Raw genomic sequence first — 20,804 nt, 5'->3', positions numbered from 1 at the left:
AAAGAAACATAACAATCATAGAAGAGCAAGCTACTACAGAGACCAAGGTTCTCTATGTTCCCACAGGGCAGGAAAAGACTGGAAGAAGGGGAACCCAGCTGTTTGACAATTCACTTCAAACCAGTAACTAACCCTGGACATTTAATTTGGAAGGCGGTGTGTTATTAAGGTTCAGCCACTCATAGGGAGAGCTCTGCTTGGCAAAAACACTAGAACAACCCCACAAAGAATGAGAAGCAGTAAGCTAACTCCAATTATTAAAATCATAAGCCTAGTAAATTGTTGAACCCACTTTAAAGACATAAACAGGAAGACCCAGATTACTATAAAATTCTACGTTTAATTTCTATGAGTATCTATAGCACAGTGCCTGAACGCATGGAAGGAAGCACATGATAAATGTAAGACAAACTGCAATAAAATAAAAAGGCATAATACTTTGGTATACACAGAACTTAAAATAAATCTTAGGCATTTGTTTCCTACTGCTTATATGTCTATAGCATTTCACATTTAAAAAGTCATATAAATCTCCCTTGATATCAGAATTTCATATGAGACTTGTTAATCATTACTACAACCATCTACTCTGATAAATGCAGGGTCATAGGAGCCGTGATCTACTAAAAGGCTCTAACTTCCTGGCCCAAGGGCAACCCATTCACAGGTCATGTACAGATGGTCTATAGCCAGTTAGCTTTCTACTTCCCATTCTTTTGACTTTATTCTAATATTTTCCCAAGCAGAGTTCCTCCTTGAAAACGCAGTGCCTTCTAAATTAAGCACTGGTATTACTATTTGGAAATGAAATGTCAAGACAGTTTGCCTTCATGAGGGTAAGGTGGACCCGTCAATTTCTCTTGTTATGAAATTTTAAAGTGGTAGTAAATATAGAGTGGGCAAAAAAAAAGCTGGATTTGATAAATAGAAAAAACTCAGGAGGTAGAGCAGAGGTCATGGATGGGCAGGTCAAGTTCTGAGGAGGCAGAATGATAATTCAGAGAAACTGTGAGTAGCAAATAGAAGTTATAAAATAGATAAAAATATAAGTGATAAATCAGATAACGATGGGAAAGAAAAGCTTGACAACAGAAGGAATCTGACATGGGGAAGAGGTGTGTTATATAAAGGATAGCAAAGGAGAGGATGAGCCCATGAATTTCCATGAGTGCTGAATTCCCAGTTCCAGGTGTAGAGAAACCTAACTACATTCATAGCCCATACATCTGAATTTTCAGGTTCTATTACTGTCAATTTCCCTTAATATATCTCCAAAAATTAAGCCGGAATTTCTGTCTTGACACACACACACACACACACACACACACACACACACACACCACACAAAACCAAAACTTTAAGAAACTTTTAAAAAGCAGGCAACGAACTTACTTAAATCTCTAGAAAAGAACAAAGCCATAGGTAATGTCTAATCTACTCGCTTAGCTACCAACTCTAATGAGCTTCTTCAACTTTCTGACATCATTGCTGAAAGAAACCTTTCCACTATATTTTGAAAGAAATGGTCTCAAGATGGAAATGTCCTTTTATCTAGAATAAAAAAATTGGTTGTAAATGACCTCCAAATCTCTTTATATTCCTGAATGGCAAATTGAAAACTTTGAACATGGTAAAAAGCCAGAATGCTCTTCAAGTTGAGGGACGCCTGGGTGGCTCAGCTGATTAAGCATTTGACTCTTGATTTCAGCTCAGGTCATGATCTCATGGTTCATGGGTTCAAGTCCCACATCAGGCTCTGTGCTGACAGTGTGGGACCTGCTTGGGATTTTCTTTCTCCCTTTCTCTCTGCTCCTCTCCTGCTTGTGCCTTCTCTCTCTCTTTGTCTCTCAAAATAAATGAATAAAAACTTTTTAAAAATGCTCTTCAAGTTGAATAAATACATGCAGGATGACATAATGTTAATATGAAAAAAGTTAGTGTGGCTCCTCATGGATGTTAAGAAACTCCAAAAGTTCTCCCAAGGGAGGACCTACTTAGAACCAACTGCTGCAATATGTCATTAAAAATGGTGGAGCGTTCATGTTTATCTGTCCTCAGGCCTACAGTAGGGCTTCAGAACTCTGGGCCGCCCTTAGCACCCCTTGAATTGCAGCTTGTAAGGAACCCAAGAGGGGAGAAATTCTAGTAACCTGGCTAGAGAACTTGCAAACATCCTTAACTGGTTAATTAATTAGCCTACTTATTTTGTAGAAGTTGTTCTTTCGGAAGCAAAGATATGGCCCATACAGACGGAGTAGAAAGGCATGATTGAATTCACACAGCTTAAAGATAGATTTCAAGTACACTTACACATTAGCATTGAGAGTCATGTTCTAAATAAAGCTATCTCAAAAAAGCTGATGAAAACTGCAAATTTCAGTCACGTCAGTTCTGTGACATCACACTAGTGAGTTATAGGTTTCACTGTGTTAAGTTTCCCGTAAAGAAGAAAGCTCACAAAACTAAATCTATTCAGTAGAATGCTTAGAAATTAAATGGTATACATAAACGGCTTTGCCTAATACCAGACACCTAACAATATGTGTTCAGGGGATGCTGGTTGCTGTGTGTTGGCAGTTCCTTCCAGCACACAGATACAAGTCAGACAAGTGTGGAATTAAGGTCTCACTTTGAGCACGTTACTTAACTTCTCTATGCTCCAGTTTTTTACATGTGAGAGTAGGCAAAAACCACCCTCCTCTTTGGTTTTCCATAAGGTTAAAAGAAGACATATACAAATCTCACATTTTGAGAGCCTCACACCCAAAAAGGCTAACTGCTGCCAAGGAAGAATCAGAACCATCACCGACACCATCATCATCCTCATTGTTGTTATTATTCCTGGATTTAATACAGGAAACACAGAATCATCCTCATAGGTACTTATAGTTTTGCCTGTTTGTCTGTTTTATCTTATGGTTAGGCAATGAGTGGTCTATCTATTCCAGAGTGTCCCCACCCCAGCACTACTGACACTGTTCACAGATAGGTCTTTGTTTTAGGGGGCTGTTCTGTGCATCGCAGGGTAGACGGCAGCATTCCTGGCCCCCACCCAGTAGATACCAGCAGCATCTCCAAGTTATAATAACCGAAAATGTCTCCAGATGCTGCCGAATATCCCATGAAGGGCAAATTCACCGCTGGTTGAGAACCACTGGTTAATACCAATGACAAGGGATTGTTGGCTTCGAAAATGCTGAGAATTCTCTTGAGTGGGCGGCAATCCAGACAAGCAGAGGTACAATACTGGTGTCAGCTGTCACCCACCAGGTCTCACATTCTTACTCAGTGTATTGCATGGAATTTTAAAACAATTCCTTGTCAGGAAACCACACAGCAGCAAGCTCAGAATTCCTGAACTTACAAAATAAGCCATGGAAACACTGTGGTGGAAATATAATAAAGCAATAAAGCACAAACTACACAGACATGAACAATTTGGCAAATGTTCCCCAATCAACCCCACTCAGTGACCTAGTCATAGCATGAGCAATGTCCTTTCTTCTTTCTGCATTAAAGGGGGAGTGTGGTCAGAGGAAACACTGGATGCCAAAAATGCCTGTGTTTTCATTCAGCTGGCGAGCAAGGTTCAATGTCTCCGCTCTAGTCTTTCCAACTGTAAAATGGAGTTGGTAATAAAGAATACCCTGACCTAACTAGTTTTTGATTCTAAGTTGAGGATATCCATTCACTATAGGGCCTCAGGTCATAATAACCACTAGGGGGAAAATCACTATAACCATAAGAAATAATTTTGTCTCTGACCTTTTAGAATGAAAGAGTGGAATTTATTTCATCTTTTTCATGGAATGTTTTACTTTCCCATGTCATCTCACCTATATTGGTCTTCTCACCATATCTATACAAGGACCGAAAACATTATGTATATCAGTATTTCACAACCTTTTTTTTTTTTTCATTATTAACCACTGAAGGAAACTTCTTAGGCATTCCCCCAACCCCCCAATCATCTCCCCTGCTTCATGGAATATTCAGGGATATGCTGAATATCTCTTTATTTACTGTGTCCCTTGGGAGGGCCACAAACTATTGTAAAGTGAAGATGTCTATGCTCCCCAAGAATCCATTTTCACTCCCTAAGGCAGTATTACCCCTCCTGAGGGTCATGATAAAGATGGACAGATCTAGTTTACAACATGTGTTCAGGGCTTGAAAAGTCACCTTTTACACAGCAGGGACTTTTTTTTTTTTTTTTTTTTTTTTTAAGTAATCTCTAGTAATCCCAGTGTGGGACTCGAACTCACGACCCTGAGATCAAGAGTCACATACTCCACAGACTGAGCCAGCCAGGTGCCCCTACACAGCAAAGATTTAAATGAGTTTCTGAAGAGGCTTAGAATACTGGAAAGAATATGAAGAAAACAGGTAACCCCATATGACATCAAAGCTGAACCTCACCTGGAGAGGTATAGATTCCTAACCTCACTCCTCTAGGACCACAGTGCCTTAGGGCTGACGGCACCCCTAAATGGCCCCAAGCCTAACTTGATCTCAGCTATAACCTAGCTTCATCTCTGAAGGAAAATTCCATCAAACACACATCTCTTGGTAAACATGCAAAGGATTCTGTTAGGTATTAGAATTATAAAAATAAATGGCATATAATGGCTACCATGGAAGAAATCAGAACCATGGGCAAAGGCATGTGCAGCTTTGGTTTGGCACCTTTGGGTGTAGAGCTGGAGTCACAGAGGCAAGGTGGCCTTACCGGGGCAGACATGACAGGAGCAAGGTCTAAATGAATCAAGTGGACAGGATGTGTGTGCACATACACAGTGTGAGCAAGGGGGATCTTGCAGCAGGAGAGTGACTGTGTGTCTTGCGTAGAGAGGTATCAGCTCCAGCCAAGTGGCCTAGTGGGTCAGATCTGAATTTTCTGCATTGTTACACAAAAGCTGGATTTTATGTCAAATCTCCTGATGTGGAAGTGTAGGCTTAAAATTTTAAAACCTTTTGTGGCTTAAAACAAAGAAACACAACTGCAGGCAATATAGGACTATCAATATGTAAACTATTTGCAAACAAATGACAAGAAAAATGTCCTCACTTCCTTGAGCAAAGAGGCTCAGATTCTAAGGTACTTCTCACATCACAGAAACCACTGAATGCTGATATGAAGCTCCTTCCTTTATCTAGTACATCAATGAGGCCCTAATTCAACAGACTAATCTGGTGGGTAATTATGCACAATTGGTCATATCTTTACCATTTAAGAAAAATCAAGGAATGGTATACCCTAACTACTCATAAAGAAATTTAAATGGCACCCTTCTATAACCACAAGTGGAGTAGACTTCTGCATGATTTTAGTATCAGGAGCTCTTCATAATCACTGATTTCACCTATACTTAACGGTTTAGTGATGGTGCATTTTCTGCCTAGACAAAGTGTAACATCACCAAACTAGTATTACCCTATGTATGCATTTTAAAATTCCCCAAACGTGAATAATTATATTTCCCTAAAATTTTAGTTGATATAAAGGCACAAATGAATCATAGCCCTGGGCCCAATGGCTTAGCTTTTTCATAAATATAAACATTTTTTAGTAGTTTGAAATCTTTAAAATACAGTCCCTCCTAAGTCACAGCAGCTGTGCCAACTGTATTCTCCAATCTCGGGAGTTCTGCCAGTTAGTTCCACTTATTTTTCTTCATTTTTTATACCATGACTGTAATATAAAATTAATCCAAAGTTTTGTATTTTGCTGACAAACAAATGCAGGATTTCAAAGCAGTGTCACTGAGAGACTAGAACGATGTCAAAAAAAAAAAAAAACACACAAAAAAACAAAAAAACAAAACCAAAACAGTAATGTATTGAAGAGTTTTATAGTAGTTATGGGATCAAGATCAATGGCCAAGACAAAGTCAATGCAGAGAAAATTACCTTATTTGTAAACTCTTTAGCTAAGATCTGAATGATAGGAATAGCCTTTTATATAATAAGTGAATTCTCTTAGTGATATCAGAACTTAACGTTAATAGCCGCGAAGTGCTATTACAGGAAAATTACAAGCTGACTCTTTCCTAGTCATTAAATATTGTTAGCACACTCTAGTTTTGACATACTAACATAAAAGATAATAAAACTCATAAATCAATTGATGGTCTGCTTCTAAGATTTACTTTACTCAAATTGGTCAGTTAGAATATTATACTGAATATCCTTTTAGCTACCTAAGCATAGGGACCTCATAGAGATGAGAACTTCTGAACAAAGAATGGAGAAAGAAGTGTATAGGAATCATCATCCAAATGAAGGGAGATCCTTAATTATAATGGTTTTAGAATTTTTATCTCAAATTTCTCTAAATTTCCAACTGTTATCTTACGATAAAAACTGAATGCAATAAGTGTCTACGATCAATCAGTTTTTCACTTCTGCTCTGTTTCTACTTCACCTAGACTGAACTAAGACGGACCCTGAATGAAAAGTCCAAAGTTGGTAGTTCCCTGAAGCTAGTCCTTGGCCTGTGTTGCTTCAACACAGAAGTTTTGACTAGTTCACATCCAAACAAGAAAAACAGGGGCGCCTGGGTGGCGCAGTCGGTTAAGCGTCCGACTTCAGCCAGGTCACGATCTCGCGGTCCGTGAGTTCGAGCCCCGCGTCAGGCTCTGGGCTGATGGCTCGGAGCCTGGAGCCTGTTTCCGATTCTGTGTCTCCCTCTCTCTCTGCCCCTCCCCCGTTCATGCTCTGTCTCTCTCTGTCCCAAAAATAAATAAAAAAACGTTGGAAAAAAAAAAAAAAAAAAAAAAAAAAAAACAAGAAAAACAAGGGTGACAGGAAGTTTTTCATATGGCTGAATTTATATAGTTTGTAAGATTTTTTTTTGTTCTGAGGCTACCCTTTTCATTGATTTGTTGACATTAAAAAGTTTACTTTATAAAATGATATGGATAATAAATTGGAGCTTCCCTTGAATTTTTCAAGTGAATGTATTTTTCAAAAGACAAGGTTGGTGAACTTTTATTGGCTTTCTCTTTAATTTTAATTTCTACTAAATCTCAAAATCTAAAAACCACTGCTTTGTGTGACTTAGGATATTTGTCTAATTATCTATAGGAAGGTACCCTGGTGCTTGGACAAGGCCTCTGCCAGGAAAGGACAGGACAGGGAAAGGGGAAGGTGGGTCCTGAAGGGTAAGCCCTGGGGCTTACCTCCAGGGAATGAGTTGCCCCCAGCCCAAGTCTAAGACCAGGACAGCGGGCTTCACCACTTAGCTGTGTATTCTTATCACCCACCTGCTCTGAGTTCACTGTGACCATGTTAAGAGGCTGCTTCCAGGTGCTTCTAGTACGAATTCATGAGTCTAATCATTTGGGCAATTCACTCTGTGACTTTGGAAAATGACCAATGACAGCATGAAAGCACTGACTGAGATGTCAGTATTGGGATGAGAAGTGATATAATGGACCCATTGACTTCTGGCTTCTCCTCCAGGCATGTGAGACTGAATTGAGGTGAAAGGAGTCAAGGAGACCTCAGGGTAGAGCATTTTGCCAAGTCCTTGACCACCTCTCCTTTGATATCTTGATCAAGAAACACACTCCATGCTTCCTTCATTCTCCTCATTTTCTCTTCCATTCCACACACACATGCATGCATTCCTGCTTTCTTCTTGCTACACAAAAGGAGGTTCAGACAGAAACCCTGCAGGGTCCTCTTTGGTGGTGTTTGAGACTGTGATAGTGGACAATAGGACAAACCTCAAAACCTACAAAAATTTGTGGCCAAACTCAAAGGTGTCAGACCTTGGGATATTAACCTAGTTAATATTTCTTCCTAAAAGTCACTGATTCTAGACTGCAGCAAGACTCAGTGGCTAAACTCAACTGCTTTCAGAAAGAAATATTATTTCTCTCAAAGAGAGTAAATACTAACCAAACAAAACATGCAACCCAAATGAACACAGATTGCTAACAGAGAGGAAACCAAAAACAGCAAAGACTCAGCATAAAATACTAAGAACCTATCATAATTTCTCAAAGGTTCAGTTGAGTTCACTGGTATTTTCTAGCTCAGGTGGATATATTTCTTTTCCTCAGCCTAATCAACCATCCCTTGAGGGATTTCAGATTAATTTATTAGCTACTTCAGATTTTTTTTTCTTTAAAAAAATAAACAAGCTGATAGAAACTATGAACTCTGTTTCCTGATTGGGAGACTGAATTTGCCACATGTGCTCTGGCTTCACAATCCCACAAATAAAACACACCCAGGAAAGCAGCTGCCTCTGGATTCGACTCCTCACCCATTTTTCCCCACATGAGCATGTGCACGTGTGTATGTGCACACACATGCACGCTGTGCCCACTGCGAGAACAGGGTGCCCCATCTTCAGGGACATGGCAGGAGACACCTTCCAATGGGAGGTGGCATGGTGTGTCCCTTGACCCTTGACATTTGCTGGCATCAACAGCCTCGCTCAGGTTGGGGGAAGAAAGGGGTGCTGACCTGTACTGGCTCAGGGGGAAGCTGGACCACGTGCTGCATGCGCTCGCTGTGGTGATGCCTTGACTCTTCCTCATAGATCACATCCCTCTCATGCTGGGGAAGGTTCAGGAAGCGACGGATGGTACACAGGTTCTCCCAGAGTGTGCGGTTCTCTGGGCTGGGGTTCTCCTTCCAGCGGAGCAGTTCACACAGCCAGCCCTAGAGGGAGAGAAGGTCACTTGAGTTAATGTGTAGGGTGCAGAGCAGCAGAGGATAGCCTGACTGAGGTCACAGTCTGACAACTCTGAAGAACCAACCAATGACCACACAGGTGGTTACACCAATGCCCCAAAATCTTCATTCTTGTTAATGATCTTATCACCCTTCCTACTGAATATATTTTCAACTAATTTACAGTTCCTTTTTGTAAAAGATACTCAAGCAAGATTACAGTTATCTGATTCTCAAAAAAAAAAAAAATTCATTTCATGTTGATCAGCTACAATTTTTAAAGACTGCCCAATTGGATACTTTCCATTCTAAGAAAAATGTGAAAATGAACAAATATGTATTGACAACATAGTGAATTCTAAAGAAGGAGAAACATTTAAGTGTAAATAGCACCGAATTCTCTAGGAAGGAAATAGTCTTAGAATTATCAATGACTCCACAAAATAAAAACAACAACCTTAGCGAGAATGAAAAAGTTATATGTGTTTTCAGTCTCTGAATGCCTTGGGCCCTAGGCCCACTTAACCATCACCGTCCCGCCACAGCCACACCTGCAGGAAGGTAGGCAGTTGGTCGGGTCACACCTGCAAATGTGCTCCCAATTCTGGCATCCGGATGTTCTCTCGCTTGAAACTGCACGAGAAAGAAAATGTAATGCAAATAATGATGGATTATATGAAAATAATACAGAGGATGCTGTCAACATCGCTCACTGACTCATGTCAAAATATTTTACCCAGTAGCTTTCTAACCCATCATTTCCAAGCTACATCGCTAATTTTAAAAACAAGAATTGTCCCACATCATGCCTCTTGCAAAAGAGTAAGAATTTTTCTGAAAAGGTGCATAAAGAAACACAAATGACTTTGTAAAAATTAAATCCCGAATCCCAACAAATTCTATATCATAACTTGTAAGCCAATGAAAGTTCCTGACATGCATTATAAAAACCCCATATAATATCGTAAGCTGTTGTTTGTCTAACTCTCCACTGTGTCTTCTGCCTTTACCCAAAAAAAGGCAAGATTTGATTATCTCCGCTGCATCAGCCAAGACAGCAACACCAGCTGTTCTCATTGTGCAGCCTCTTCCTCGCGGCCTCCATGTTAATAACCTGATCATTCCATTTTCTCCTTCAACTGCCGGCTGCAGCACCGCGAAGAGACAAAAACCCAGGCCCATCTGCAGCAGCTGTAGGCACTGAACTGTGAAGCCACTGGGGATTTATAAACTAATCTGTAACACAACACTGCCTTGTTTTTACAAGTGAGAGGCCACATTTGCGCAGACCTGATCTTTTCTTGCAATAAACTGGGAGCTGGGGAGAGTTAGAGGGTTAGGAAGAATGAAAACAAGATATCGAATCATTTGCTTGGAAATGTTTTTCCAAGTATTTCCATAGATTTCTTTCAAGTCAATTGAGAGACAGGTAAATGCTGATTTTCAAGGTGCAACGTGTATGAAAACTGAAGACAATTAAATTTTTTATCCCTATCAGGAAATAAACTATATTTTTAAAAAGTCTCCTAGTCCCAAAGTGTTTCCTCAAGGGTTTCTTTGTACAAAGGAAAGAATTCTTGAAATGGAAAATAAACCATCTGTGGAAAACTGAGCTCCCATTTCTCTGTCTCTATACAGATATGAGTCTCCAACCGAACTCTTTCAAATGTTTCAAACAGGTATGTTTAACATGTCCCAGGGGAGACTATAGCATAGAGACCAATCATTTAACAGAAAATAAAAACAAAAACCTACATCTGTTAAAAGATGAAGTTCTGAGATACCCAGACCTTAAGGAGGACACAGCACCTGCTGTTCCGCCTGAGGAGTGAATTGCATTGTGGGAAGCTGCAGCTTGAAAGGAGACAGGTGACAGCTGAGTGGTATCTCCACTTATGATACTCGGAATGTCTCGCACAACATTCATTGCTGCATTTGATTTATATGCGCTGTTATAATCTGCACTCATTACAATCACTTAGAACAAACTACAGGCCTCGTTATGGACTGTGCGCTGTCTGCCATCAGTCTTTAAGAAGTGTGGTGCTCAATTTGCCCACTGACATGCAAGGTCCTGACCTTGAAGCTATTAGGGAGCAGATTAGACACAAGTGTGATCATGTGTGCAGGCATAAGCAAACCAAATTAATTTCTGGCACAGGGAGGTAGCCAACAAGACCCTGTTCTTAGGGAACCAGAGAACTTCCTCAAATCCCTGATGGAGCTGAGCTAATAGCATGTTTAAGGGAACCCGGTTTTGAAGATGAAGCACATTCATGGTATTTAGAGGGTTATTAATCTAGTTTCCCCACAAAGTGTTTGCTTGGCTGATCAGATTAAGGGATGGAGCCTTCCACAGTGCACCCCCACCACAGCAGGCCCCAAGAAATCTGTGATACTTCACAGCCTTGGACATATTGCACCATGTGTACCCAGCTGCTTCAATAATTAGCTTATGAATGTATCAGCTGGTTCTGTGATTTTTATAAATAATAACTAACCTACAGAGCAGAAAGACTGTCGAGAGCCTTACAGTAGCACAAAACTGCAAGGTGCTCCTAACTCTGACTTGCTGTTCCACTGAACGCCGATATCCCCTACTAGTGGGGCTCCTGTAATGCCATTTATAAATATTTATTTTGCATTTGAAATGGCCATCTATGTGTGTCAGTTTTCTTCACAGCAGCCATAATTTACTTTCCTTTTGCTCTGGCTCACCACTCATTCCACATATTTGTAGCCTTACCTTCCGAAAATCTATTCCCCCTCCCCACTTCCCATCTCACCCTCCATCTTTTTATTTACTTGATCCTTCCACCAACCCATTTGGGATGCCTATCTCTGTTTTCTCAATGGGGGGTCTCTTATTAGCTTTAGTGGCTAATGAATGTGTGAGAAAGTGCCATGTTGCTGCATGAACACACATGTATGAAACTGTGAGTGAACCCACCACAGAAGAGATAAAGAGTCCCCACATTGGGATTTTTTTTTCATTTATATAATTTTTGCATGCCGTCCAAGAAAGTTTTGCAGTATCAGGAAAAAAAAAAGTGTAAATGTCAAATAAAACAGTGACAGATGACAGTATTCTCTATTGAATAGCACTGTTTCTGTCGTGCATGTTCAATGGGAACTCATGAATTATTAATAAACAAATCTCCTTTTTCTGTTAAAAATCTCAAGTAGGTTTTTTGTTGTTATTCCCTGCCGTGTTGTGTGGAGAATTCCAGGAGATTTATTTTCATTTCAGAAATGCTGATACAGAAGTTTATCTGATTTCCAGTCCTGGTCAGCACTGGGAGCAGGCACCATGAACTGCAGGTATATACCTATCTGTAATTTCTCTTTTAGTCTGGCTGTAAATTCTGACCAAAGGTTAGTTACATATTCATATAGTCAGGTTAGGCTTTCTAGTATGGTAAAACTGAGGCTAAAAAGTGAGTTACGGCCAGGAAGCTCAGAGAATTTTCAACTTTGAGCCCTGAGACTAACTGCTAAGTTCCTGGTCTGACATTAAATGATTGGGTTACCGTTGGGCAAGTGGTTACCCTCTTACAGCTTCTGGAATATAACCGCAAAAGGAGGGGTTTACAAAAGATGGTCTCTAAGTTCCCTTTCCAGCTCCACATTCCATGGTCTGTTACCTTGTTATTTGTCAGAAATAGCAGATAATAATTAGCCATCAGGGTTAAAGTACAAAGAAACCACCTTAAGCGGGTGATTAAGGGCAACATCACCAGTGATAACATATGAACATCATGAATCCTGTGGTATGACGCACTCCAAAGGACACAACACAGTATCTGCAGAAGTCTTGCCAAAAATGCATAACCCCAGTTGAATCATGACAAACCCAAATTGAGAGATGTTCAACAAAATAACATATCAGTATTCTTCAAAAGTGGCACTGTCATTAAAAAAAAGAAAGAAAGAAAGAAAAGAGGAGCGCCTGGGTGGCTCAGTCGGTTAAGCATCCACCTCTTGGTTTTGGCTCAGGTCATGATCTCACAGGTTCGTGAGTTTGAGCCCTGCATCAGGTTCTGAGCTAACATCGAGGAGACTGTTTGGGATTCTGTCTCCCTCTCTCTGCCCCCCACCTTGCTCATGCTATATCTCTCTCCTTCAAAATAAATAAAAATAAACTGGAAAAAAAAAGAAAAGAAAAAGGAAAGACCGAGGAATGGCCACAGACTACAGAAAACTCAGGAGAAATAAAAACCAAATGCAGTGTGATTCCTGGATGGGATCCTGGCACAGAAAATGGATATTAGTGGGAAAACTACTGAAATTAGAATAAACTTTTTAGGTTAATGGTATTAAAACAATGTTAATTTCCTGGTTTTGATAACTGCACTGTGGTGATGTAAGATGCTAACAACAGAGGAAGTGAGGGTTATATGGAAACTGCACTATTTTACAACATTTCTGTGACTCTAAAAAATTTGTTAAAAACAAAAAATGTCAAAAAAAACTTACGTAGAAAAATATCCATGGAGTCTAAGTGTAATGATGACAAGGAATTTATGATTAAAACTCTTTCACCTTCAAACTCTGAATCCAGAGAAGGAATAGAAGTTTAAAGTCTGCATCCTTGTAATCAATGGTTAAAGAGTTCCCAAGCATTCAATGCATAAGTATCTATAACATCTCATTTTAGCCATCTAATCAGCCTTTTAAACAAATGTTTCCTTCAGTCAAAAACACAGCTCTGACCACCCTTTCCAACTATGCAGGTGAGGAGACACTCATACCATTCAAGATATAGTTTGTTTACAATCCATATGTTCCGGAAAAGTTGCCTGCCAATCTAAATTTACAAAGCAAATCATGTTGTAAATGTATTAGGAATCTTTACTACTTGAAGGAATGTGCCATTGTTTCTTTTTAAAAGATGAATAATCCCATAGTTTATCTTTCAGTGAATGGACAGTTTTAATTAAAGATCTACTTAAATGAGACATCCCTATTTCCCAATTCAAAAAGCATTTAAAAAGGCAACAATAAGAACCGTCATTTGCTCCCGTTTTTCCTTCATGGTCTCGTCTCCTATCAATTTCTCTATTGACTTTGTGCTCCAGCCATGGTGAATTACTCCCAGACTCTGAAGATATTTGGTATTCCCACCTCCAGGCATGGGCTGTGGGGTATATACCTACCCATCTGTGATTTCTCTTTGGTTTCAACCAATGGCTGGCTGTAGTTGCTTGAGCATTTTTAGTATGGCAGAAGGGAGGCTAAGTGAATCATAAGCGTTTTGAGCACAGCTAATATTGCTCATGTTACTCCCTTGGCTGGAATGTCTCATATTCAACCTTCTGTCCCCCATGAGAAGGTACATGCCAAGGCTCAGCTGACAAGGCCTCACCTGATCTGTGAGAACTGTTTGGTCACTCCTGTATGACCCCAAACCATGTTGCTTATACTCTTCTACAATTTGATGATGATGATGATGATGATGATGATGATGATGATGATAACAGTCAGCCTCTTGGGGTGCCTGGGTGCTCAGTTGGTTAAGTGTCTGACTTCAGCTCAGGTCATGATCTCACGGTTCATGAGTACAACCCATGTGTCGGGCCCTGTGCTGCCAGCTCAGAACCTGGAGCCTGCTTCAGATTTTGTCTCCCTCTCTCTCTGCCCTGCCCCCTTCTCATGCTCTGTCTTTCTCTGTCTCTCAAAAATAAATAAATGTTGGGGGCGCCTGGGTGGCTCAGTTGGTTGAGCGTCCAACTTCAGCTCGGGTCATGATCTCACAGTCTGTGAGTTCGAGCCCCGCGTTGGGCTCTGTGCTGACAGCTCAGAGCCCAGGGCCTGCTTCAGATTCTGTGTCTCCCTCTCTCTCTGACCCTCCCCCATTCATGCTCTGTCTCTCTCTGTCTCAAAAATAAATAAACGTTAAAAAAAAATTTTTTTAATAAATAAATGTTAAAAAATTAGAAAAAGAAAAAAAAAGAATTGTCCGCTTCTTGATGGGGGCGGAGGGAAAAAGTTGGTTTCTGGCTCATTTTAGCATTTTCAGAGCAGTGTGATCCTTACACAAAAAAGACACTTTATAAATGCTTATTAGATGTACTGAAATTAGCTGAGTGCATAGAAATTAGCCTACTGGCATGTTTTACAGCCTCAAATTCAAAGAGGTATCGTTGAAGAGGGGCACTATTTCTCTGAAGTTACCCTGTCAATGTTCTGAAGATTGTTCTCCCATCTCTAATGCATGAATACAATAAAAATGGGATGATCCAATTTACATTATATATTAATGTGTTATATATAATATATAAATGCAAATAATGACAGGTCTCTCAGAATATTAATTCAGTTTGTAATCTTATACTGAGCACCCATCTACTATGTGCCATACAATGTGCTGGTATGTTACATACATCATTTGTCTTGATTACTTTTATTAAAAAGGTGAATTGAGATCACCAGCAAGGAAGTGAGTATTTGGACTATGAAGCTCAGGAAAAATATCATCATAGAGAATATGACATGAAAGGTGGATCTTGAAAGATAAAGATGGATTTCACTAGGTGGGGAGAGGAATTAATAAGAAGAGATAACATTACCAGCAAATGCATGGATTTAGAAAATTATCACACCCCAGGAATCAGAAGCAACTTTGCAGTCTAGAAACAGAGGTGGGGTCAGATTATAAAGAATAACATGCAAAGAAATTTCATCTTAATCGTATGGGCCATGGGAGCTATAGAAAGCTTCTAAATGATATGACAAATAATTAATCTTTCTTTCTTTTTTCTTTAAAGTTTATTTATTTTCAGAGAGAGAGAGAGTGCGTGTGAGTGGGAAAGGGACAGAGAGAGACATAGGGAGAGAAAGAGAATCCCAAGCAGGCTCCACACTATCAGGGCAGAGCCCTCCACGGGACTCAAACCCACAAACCCTGAGATCATGACCTGAGCTGAAACCAAGGGTCAGACTCTCAAACAACTGAGCCATCCAGGTGCCCCTTTTCTTTCCCTTCCTTCCTCCCTCATTCGTGTCTAACAAGAAGTCCTTAGAGAAAAAACTATGATAAATAAAGTCAACATCACTTATCCTAGCCTAGATATTTTTTTTTTCCCTGACAGTAAAATCAGGACTCACAATGACCTGGTAATGGTAAAGTACATAATTCATATGTTTCACCCAATAGGAGTTTTCATTCTCACACAAAAAATGACATATATCATAAATACTACACTATATCAATAATTCTAAAAAATATGTTCTCATTATTCTAACCATTTTCCTTTCTCTCCGTGTGTGTTCTTATTGTTGTTATTCACATGAGAATTTTTTTACATCTTTCTTGGATTAAAAAACGAACCAGGAAGGGCAGTGTCTATTTTACTTATAGAACATTTTAAAGTTTTAAAATTTTCAGGTAGACAGCAACAGAGTGACATTCTGCAAACTGCATACCAAAGGCTGAGAATGTCCAAATAACCAGGGAGGTCTTTCCCAAAACAATAATATGACCAGTGTTTGAGTGTGGACCCCAGTAGATATGGGTTTGAATCCCATAAGCTCCAAACCTTCCCTTGAAGTGATGGGGGAGGGGAAACAAAAGGGAAGAGCAGTGTTTCTGTCCGTGGTACTGAAATGTCACTGTGTACTGAGTGATTTTCCTACCCCAGGACACTGGTAATGACTCCAACTTCTCCCAGGCCCCATGTTTTTTCCTTTAAAAAGTCTAAGTTTTAAAAAGTTTAAGTGTTGATGACAACTTTCCTAGTTTTTAAAATATTTAAGAATAAATACAAACCAGCATTTGCTTAGCAACAAACACAAGTTTACAGCCTAGTCTGATCTACAAAGAGAGAAAGTGAGTGAGTAAGTAAGTAAGTAAGGTTGTATTTGCCTTGAAGACAGGGCCTTGTCACAGTCATTCTGTTGTAATGTGCCCTAGGGGCCTAACACAGAGCTGATAAGTGAATTCAGCCTAGAAATAGTAAGAACCCCCCCCACTGCCACCACACCCCCCCCTTTGCCCCTCTAGGAACTCCAATGAATGAATAAGTCAGCAAATGAACAGTTCTTTAGGAGAATGACTCAAAGCTTCTTGCACAGAAATGTAAAAGGCCATTTACTCACCCACATCCTCAATACAGAAAATGTCAGCATATGTAACCAAAAGGAAATGTTTTCTGAGTGTCTCAAAAGAAAATTCATATTATTAACCACAGACAGTCGCTTTCTAAATGGAAGCACATAAAGTCCCCAAACAAACTTTTGTAACTGTGAAAGGATTTCTCTTCAGCTGGTTGAGACTCTTCTGAAGTGTGAAATGAGCCAGATAATATTCAGCTCTTGTTTCTTAGTCACCAAATTCTCTTTTCATGAATCCAATAAGTGTCTATTAAAATAAATAAACCCCCTAATGATTCAAGATAACCTAATCAAGAAAACTGAAATGGATAAAAGGCTAACTGCAAGGGAGACTTGTCAAGGGCTTCAGTGACTCCCTGACGGGGAGGTCATCTAAACCCGAGAAAGGTTTGTGCTTAGCATTTGGTTACAGTTCAAGGTTAATTATTTTATACCTTGAATGTGGTAAGTAAAAATGATCTGCTTCTTTTTGTATTTTTCAAAATTGTACACTAAGTTCTAAACTATTTTCATGGGGACCAATTTTCAGCTGTCTCTGGGCATGTCTCTCACATTTCTATGGATGTGTTTGTAAAGATTGAATCTGTAATTGAGAGTAATGAAAATTTTATTTCAAAACAACTCCTTAACTTCTGTTACAGAGGACTCAAGACAAAGGGGGATTTCATAAAATCTCCCTCCTTGCCAAAGATGCATGGGAGAAACAAAGCTATATAATAATGTGGAGACATGGTATGATTTTATATAAATATGTACACACATACATACATGCCTACATGACAATATGCACCTGAAAAAGCCATCCATATCTGTCAAAAAGATGAATGAATCTGGAATTTTCTACTTCTCCACTTAAATACCAGAAAGGTATTAATAGCAAAATGTTCTAGGCTAAAACATCAAGCAGAAAAGAACCAAAATATTTCAAGTCCCTGACTTCAGGTCCAAATTCCACATACCTGTGACATAATACCATATATTTTGCAAACTGCCTCAAAAATTTGTAAGTGCAGGGGCGGGTGGAGGAGGGGAACCCAGACACAGAGGAAACTGGGAATAAGAATTTTTTTTTTTTTTTTTTTGAAAGATCAGAGCTGGGGCCAGAGTGAGGCAAGCAAACAACTAATGCACAAAATTTAAGGAGTGCGGCTCTGAAAGTGTGTGCCTCCTTCACATTAATACCTAGGACCCAGCTTGCTTCACCCTGGTCTTGGCCCTGTGAAAGGAAGATGATTACACAGTTTCTACAGCAAAGTGGTAGGGGCTCTTCATAGGCACAAACATTCTCCAGCTATAAGAACCCTGATTTAACTCAATGTGCTCTTTGTAAGAGGGCTGGAAGAGTTTGGAGAAGTAGTTTTAATAGGTCAACCTGATTTGCTTCACAAGTAAGTTTACAAAGGTGCCATGCCATGAACTGGAAAAATAATGTAACTCAAGGATTTCTGCAGTAGATAAAGATGTGCTTAAAACTTGTACAAAAACTTGAGCCATGGGTAAAGGTATCTGACTTTTAAAAACTGCCTATGAACTCTGTGATTAATCTTCATTGATATCTAAATAAAGGCTTCCTTAAAAGCTACTTTTAGAGCATGAAACATTAACATAATTAATTGTGGGTTGGTAAAAAGAACCCCATACTATAAGATTGGTACAAAAACTGAGACCTTGAGGGAATTTCTGCTGATAATCTCAACAGAATGTAATCTTTTGAGATTATGCTGAAAAAAAAAAAGGCAGAGAATGAAGGGCTCAATTTGACGCTTAAACATCATTGTGTTGACTGCCTGCTTTAATCTGGCATTTGAGAATGTTGAGAAATCTAATTTCTTCACTACTTGGCATAGTAACTTTTTTCAAATGGTAATTGTAGTGTAAATACATTAATTTTTTTCTATTTGAATTTGGTGGATACGCCTGAAATTGTAGTAAGTGACAATTGACAAAAGTAGAAAGTTCTCCTTGATAGGCTGTCGATATGACTGCATTACTGAGAAAGCAGCCTGGCAGGAAGGGGCGGCTACTGAGGATGGCTACATGCCACGTTTTAGCCTGCCTTACATGCTAAATAGGAGACAGCAAAATCATTAAGAGTGAGACTGAGACCACCCACTCACATGGCTACCACTTCCTGTCACTTTTTATGCCAGAGAGATGGCGCAGCCAAACATGTACTCCTGATAGCCTGAGATATCCCAGCTCCAGTAAAGCCATTCCCATAAAGGGAATGTAGTAAGTTAAGATAAATGTCAAACATCTTTTTGAGCAAAGTGGCAAAACCTTGATCTCTGTGTGATATTTCTGAAAGGCTAAGAAACTAATGATGAGATAAAAGGTAGTATTTTATACTTTGTAAATTTACTCTCCTACATGAAAAGCTGGGCTTAAAAAAAAAATTATAGTTTTAACTTGTCTTACAATTACGTGTTGTACAGCATGATCTCAATTAGGATATAACATGCATGTGCACATCCACACACACACTACACATTAGAAAGAAAGACTCTAAAATGTTAATAGTGGGGTGCCTGGGTGGCTGTCACTTAAACATCTGACTCTTGGTTTTGGCTCAGATCATGATCTCACAGTTCATAAGTTTGAGTCCTGCATCGGGCTCTGTGCTGACAGTATGGAGCCTGCTTGGGATTCTCTCTCCCTCTCTCTCTGCTCCTCCCCTGCTTGCGCTCTCTCTCAAAAAATAAATTTTAAAAAAATTACGATGTTAATAGTAACTACCCCTGCACTGTAGAATTACAGGTGATTCATGTTTTTACCTTCATACTTTTCTTCATTTTCTAAATTTTTAAAAATAAGAATGCTATTACTTAAGCAATCATAAAATAGAAGTTTTTGCTTTAAAAAAAAGAACTATGTACAACTAAATTGTGCCTGGGCATTTTTAAGAGACACAAAAGCAAAGGTTAATGTGATAGCCCATGACTAAACGAAGAAAACATCTTAGTACATATACTGAATGTGATGTTTTTCTTTATGTAGAGTTGTCTATCTTTCCTTTGCTTTTGCTTTATTTTAAAAGGATCTGTCGTAAAGAGCTGCATATTTTAATCATTCAGAGTGTTAAGCAAATTAGACCATGTATAAGGGGAGATTTTATGATAGGAAAGAAAGTTCATAAAATCTGAGTTTGTAATCTACATCTAAAGCTAAGTAGCCTTCTACTCAGGAATACAATTTATTAAGTCAGTAGGAACATGGAATATAATTTTGTTGGATAGAAACATAAGTAGTAAGGAAGGAATAAAGGTCAGTACACAAAATCTACTTAATCCTAATGTACATAAAGCGTAGAACATACTGAAACCCAATCACCATGGAGCACACAGCTTCTATGCGGAACAGGATTTCAGAATTGTGTACTGGAGGCCAGAAACTCATCTTCCCCAGCTATAGTAAGATCATGATTATGGCTCCCTCTCTGACTTCTCCATGCAGTAAGAATAAGGACTTTCCTATCCCTGATCCTAGTGTTAGCTTCTGTGGCTTGTGGGAGTGGAGAAGTGTGTGTGGCAGGGAGGGGAACTCCAGGGTCTTTTAACTCTTGGTGGAGATGAGGACATCCTATGTCATCTCACCAGACAGCCCCGTGGGTCCCTGTTTGTTCCCAGATGACTCTCTTTCTGTTACCCCAGCAGCCTCTGGGGTTGGCTCTTCCATTGCCACCATCTGAGATTTCACAACCAGGTTATCTATCTCTCCTTTTTGCAGTGCCTCAGCAGCTCTCTACTTTCCTAATATAGAAAGCAAGCCCTCACCACCACCAAAAAAAGGGAAGGAAACCCAGTGCCTTGTTAAAGGTTTTGTTCATTTGTTGTCTTTTATATTTTTAAATGGGGACATGGGAGAAGAGAAATTAAAATAAGCCCCTTCCCATCTTTCTACCTACTCCATTCTTACCCAAACATAGTAGGAAAAGGCAGTCACGTACATAGAGTTGGGTCTCTGGGTATACAAATAATAAAGAAAGACTCACTCTCTTTGCCAAA

At 39.4% G+C, this 20,804-nt stretch overlaps 1 protein-coding gene across 3 annotated transcripts in view; it reads right to left on the bottom strand.

The window, feature by feature from the left end:
- The window catches only part of SATB2 (SATB homeobox 2), a 194,324-nt gene that overhangs the window by 29,592 nt on the left and 143,928 nt on the right, over positions 1 to 20,804 (bottom strand). For all 3 annotated transcript variants that reach the window (XM_060622819.3, XM_060622817.3, XM_060622820.3), the window contains one exon: positions 8,479 to 8,676. In XM_060622819.3, the coding sequence (XP_060478802.1) occupies positions 8,479 to 8,676 (198 nt within the window). The remainder of the gene's footprint in view (positions 1 to 8,478; positions 8,677 to 20,804) is intronic.

This window comes from Panthera onca, chromosome C1 (genome assembly GCF_046562875.1).
Source record: "Panthera onca isolate mPanOnc1 chromosome C1, mPanOnc1 haplotype 2, whole genome shotgun sequence".
In the NCBI taxonomy this organism is placed as follows: domain Eukaryota; kingdom Metazoa; phylum Chordata; class Mammalia; order Carnivora; family Felidae; genus Panthera; species Panthera onca.
This window is presented reverse-complemented; position numbering and strand designations above follow the sequence as displayed.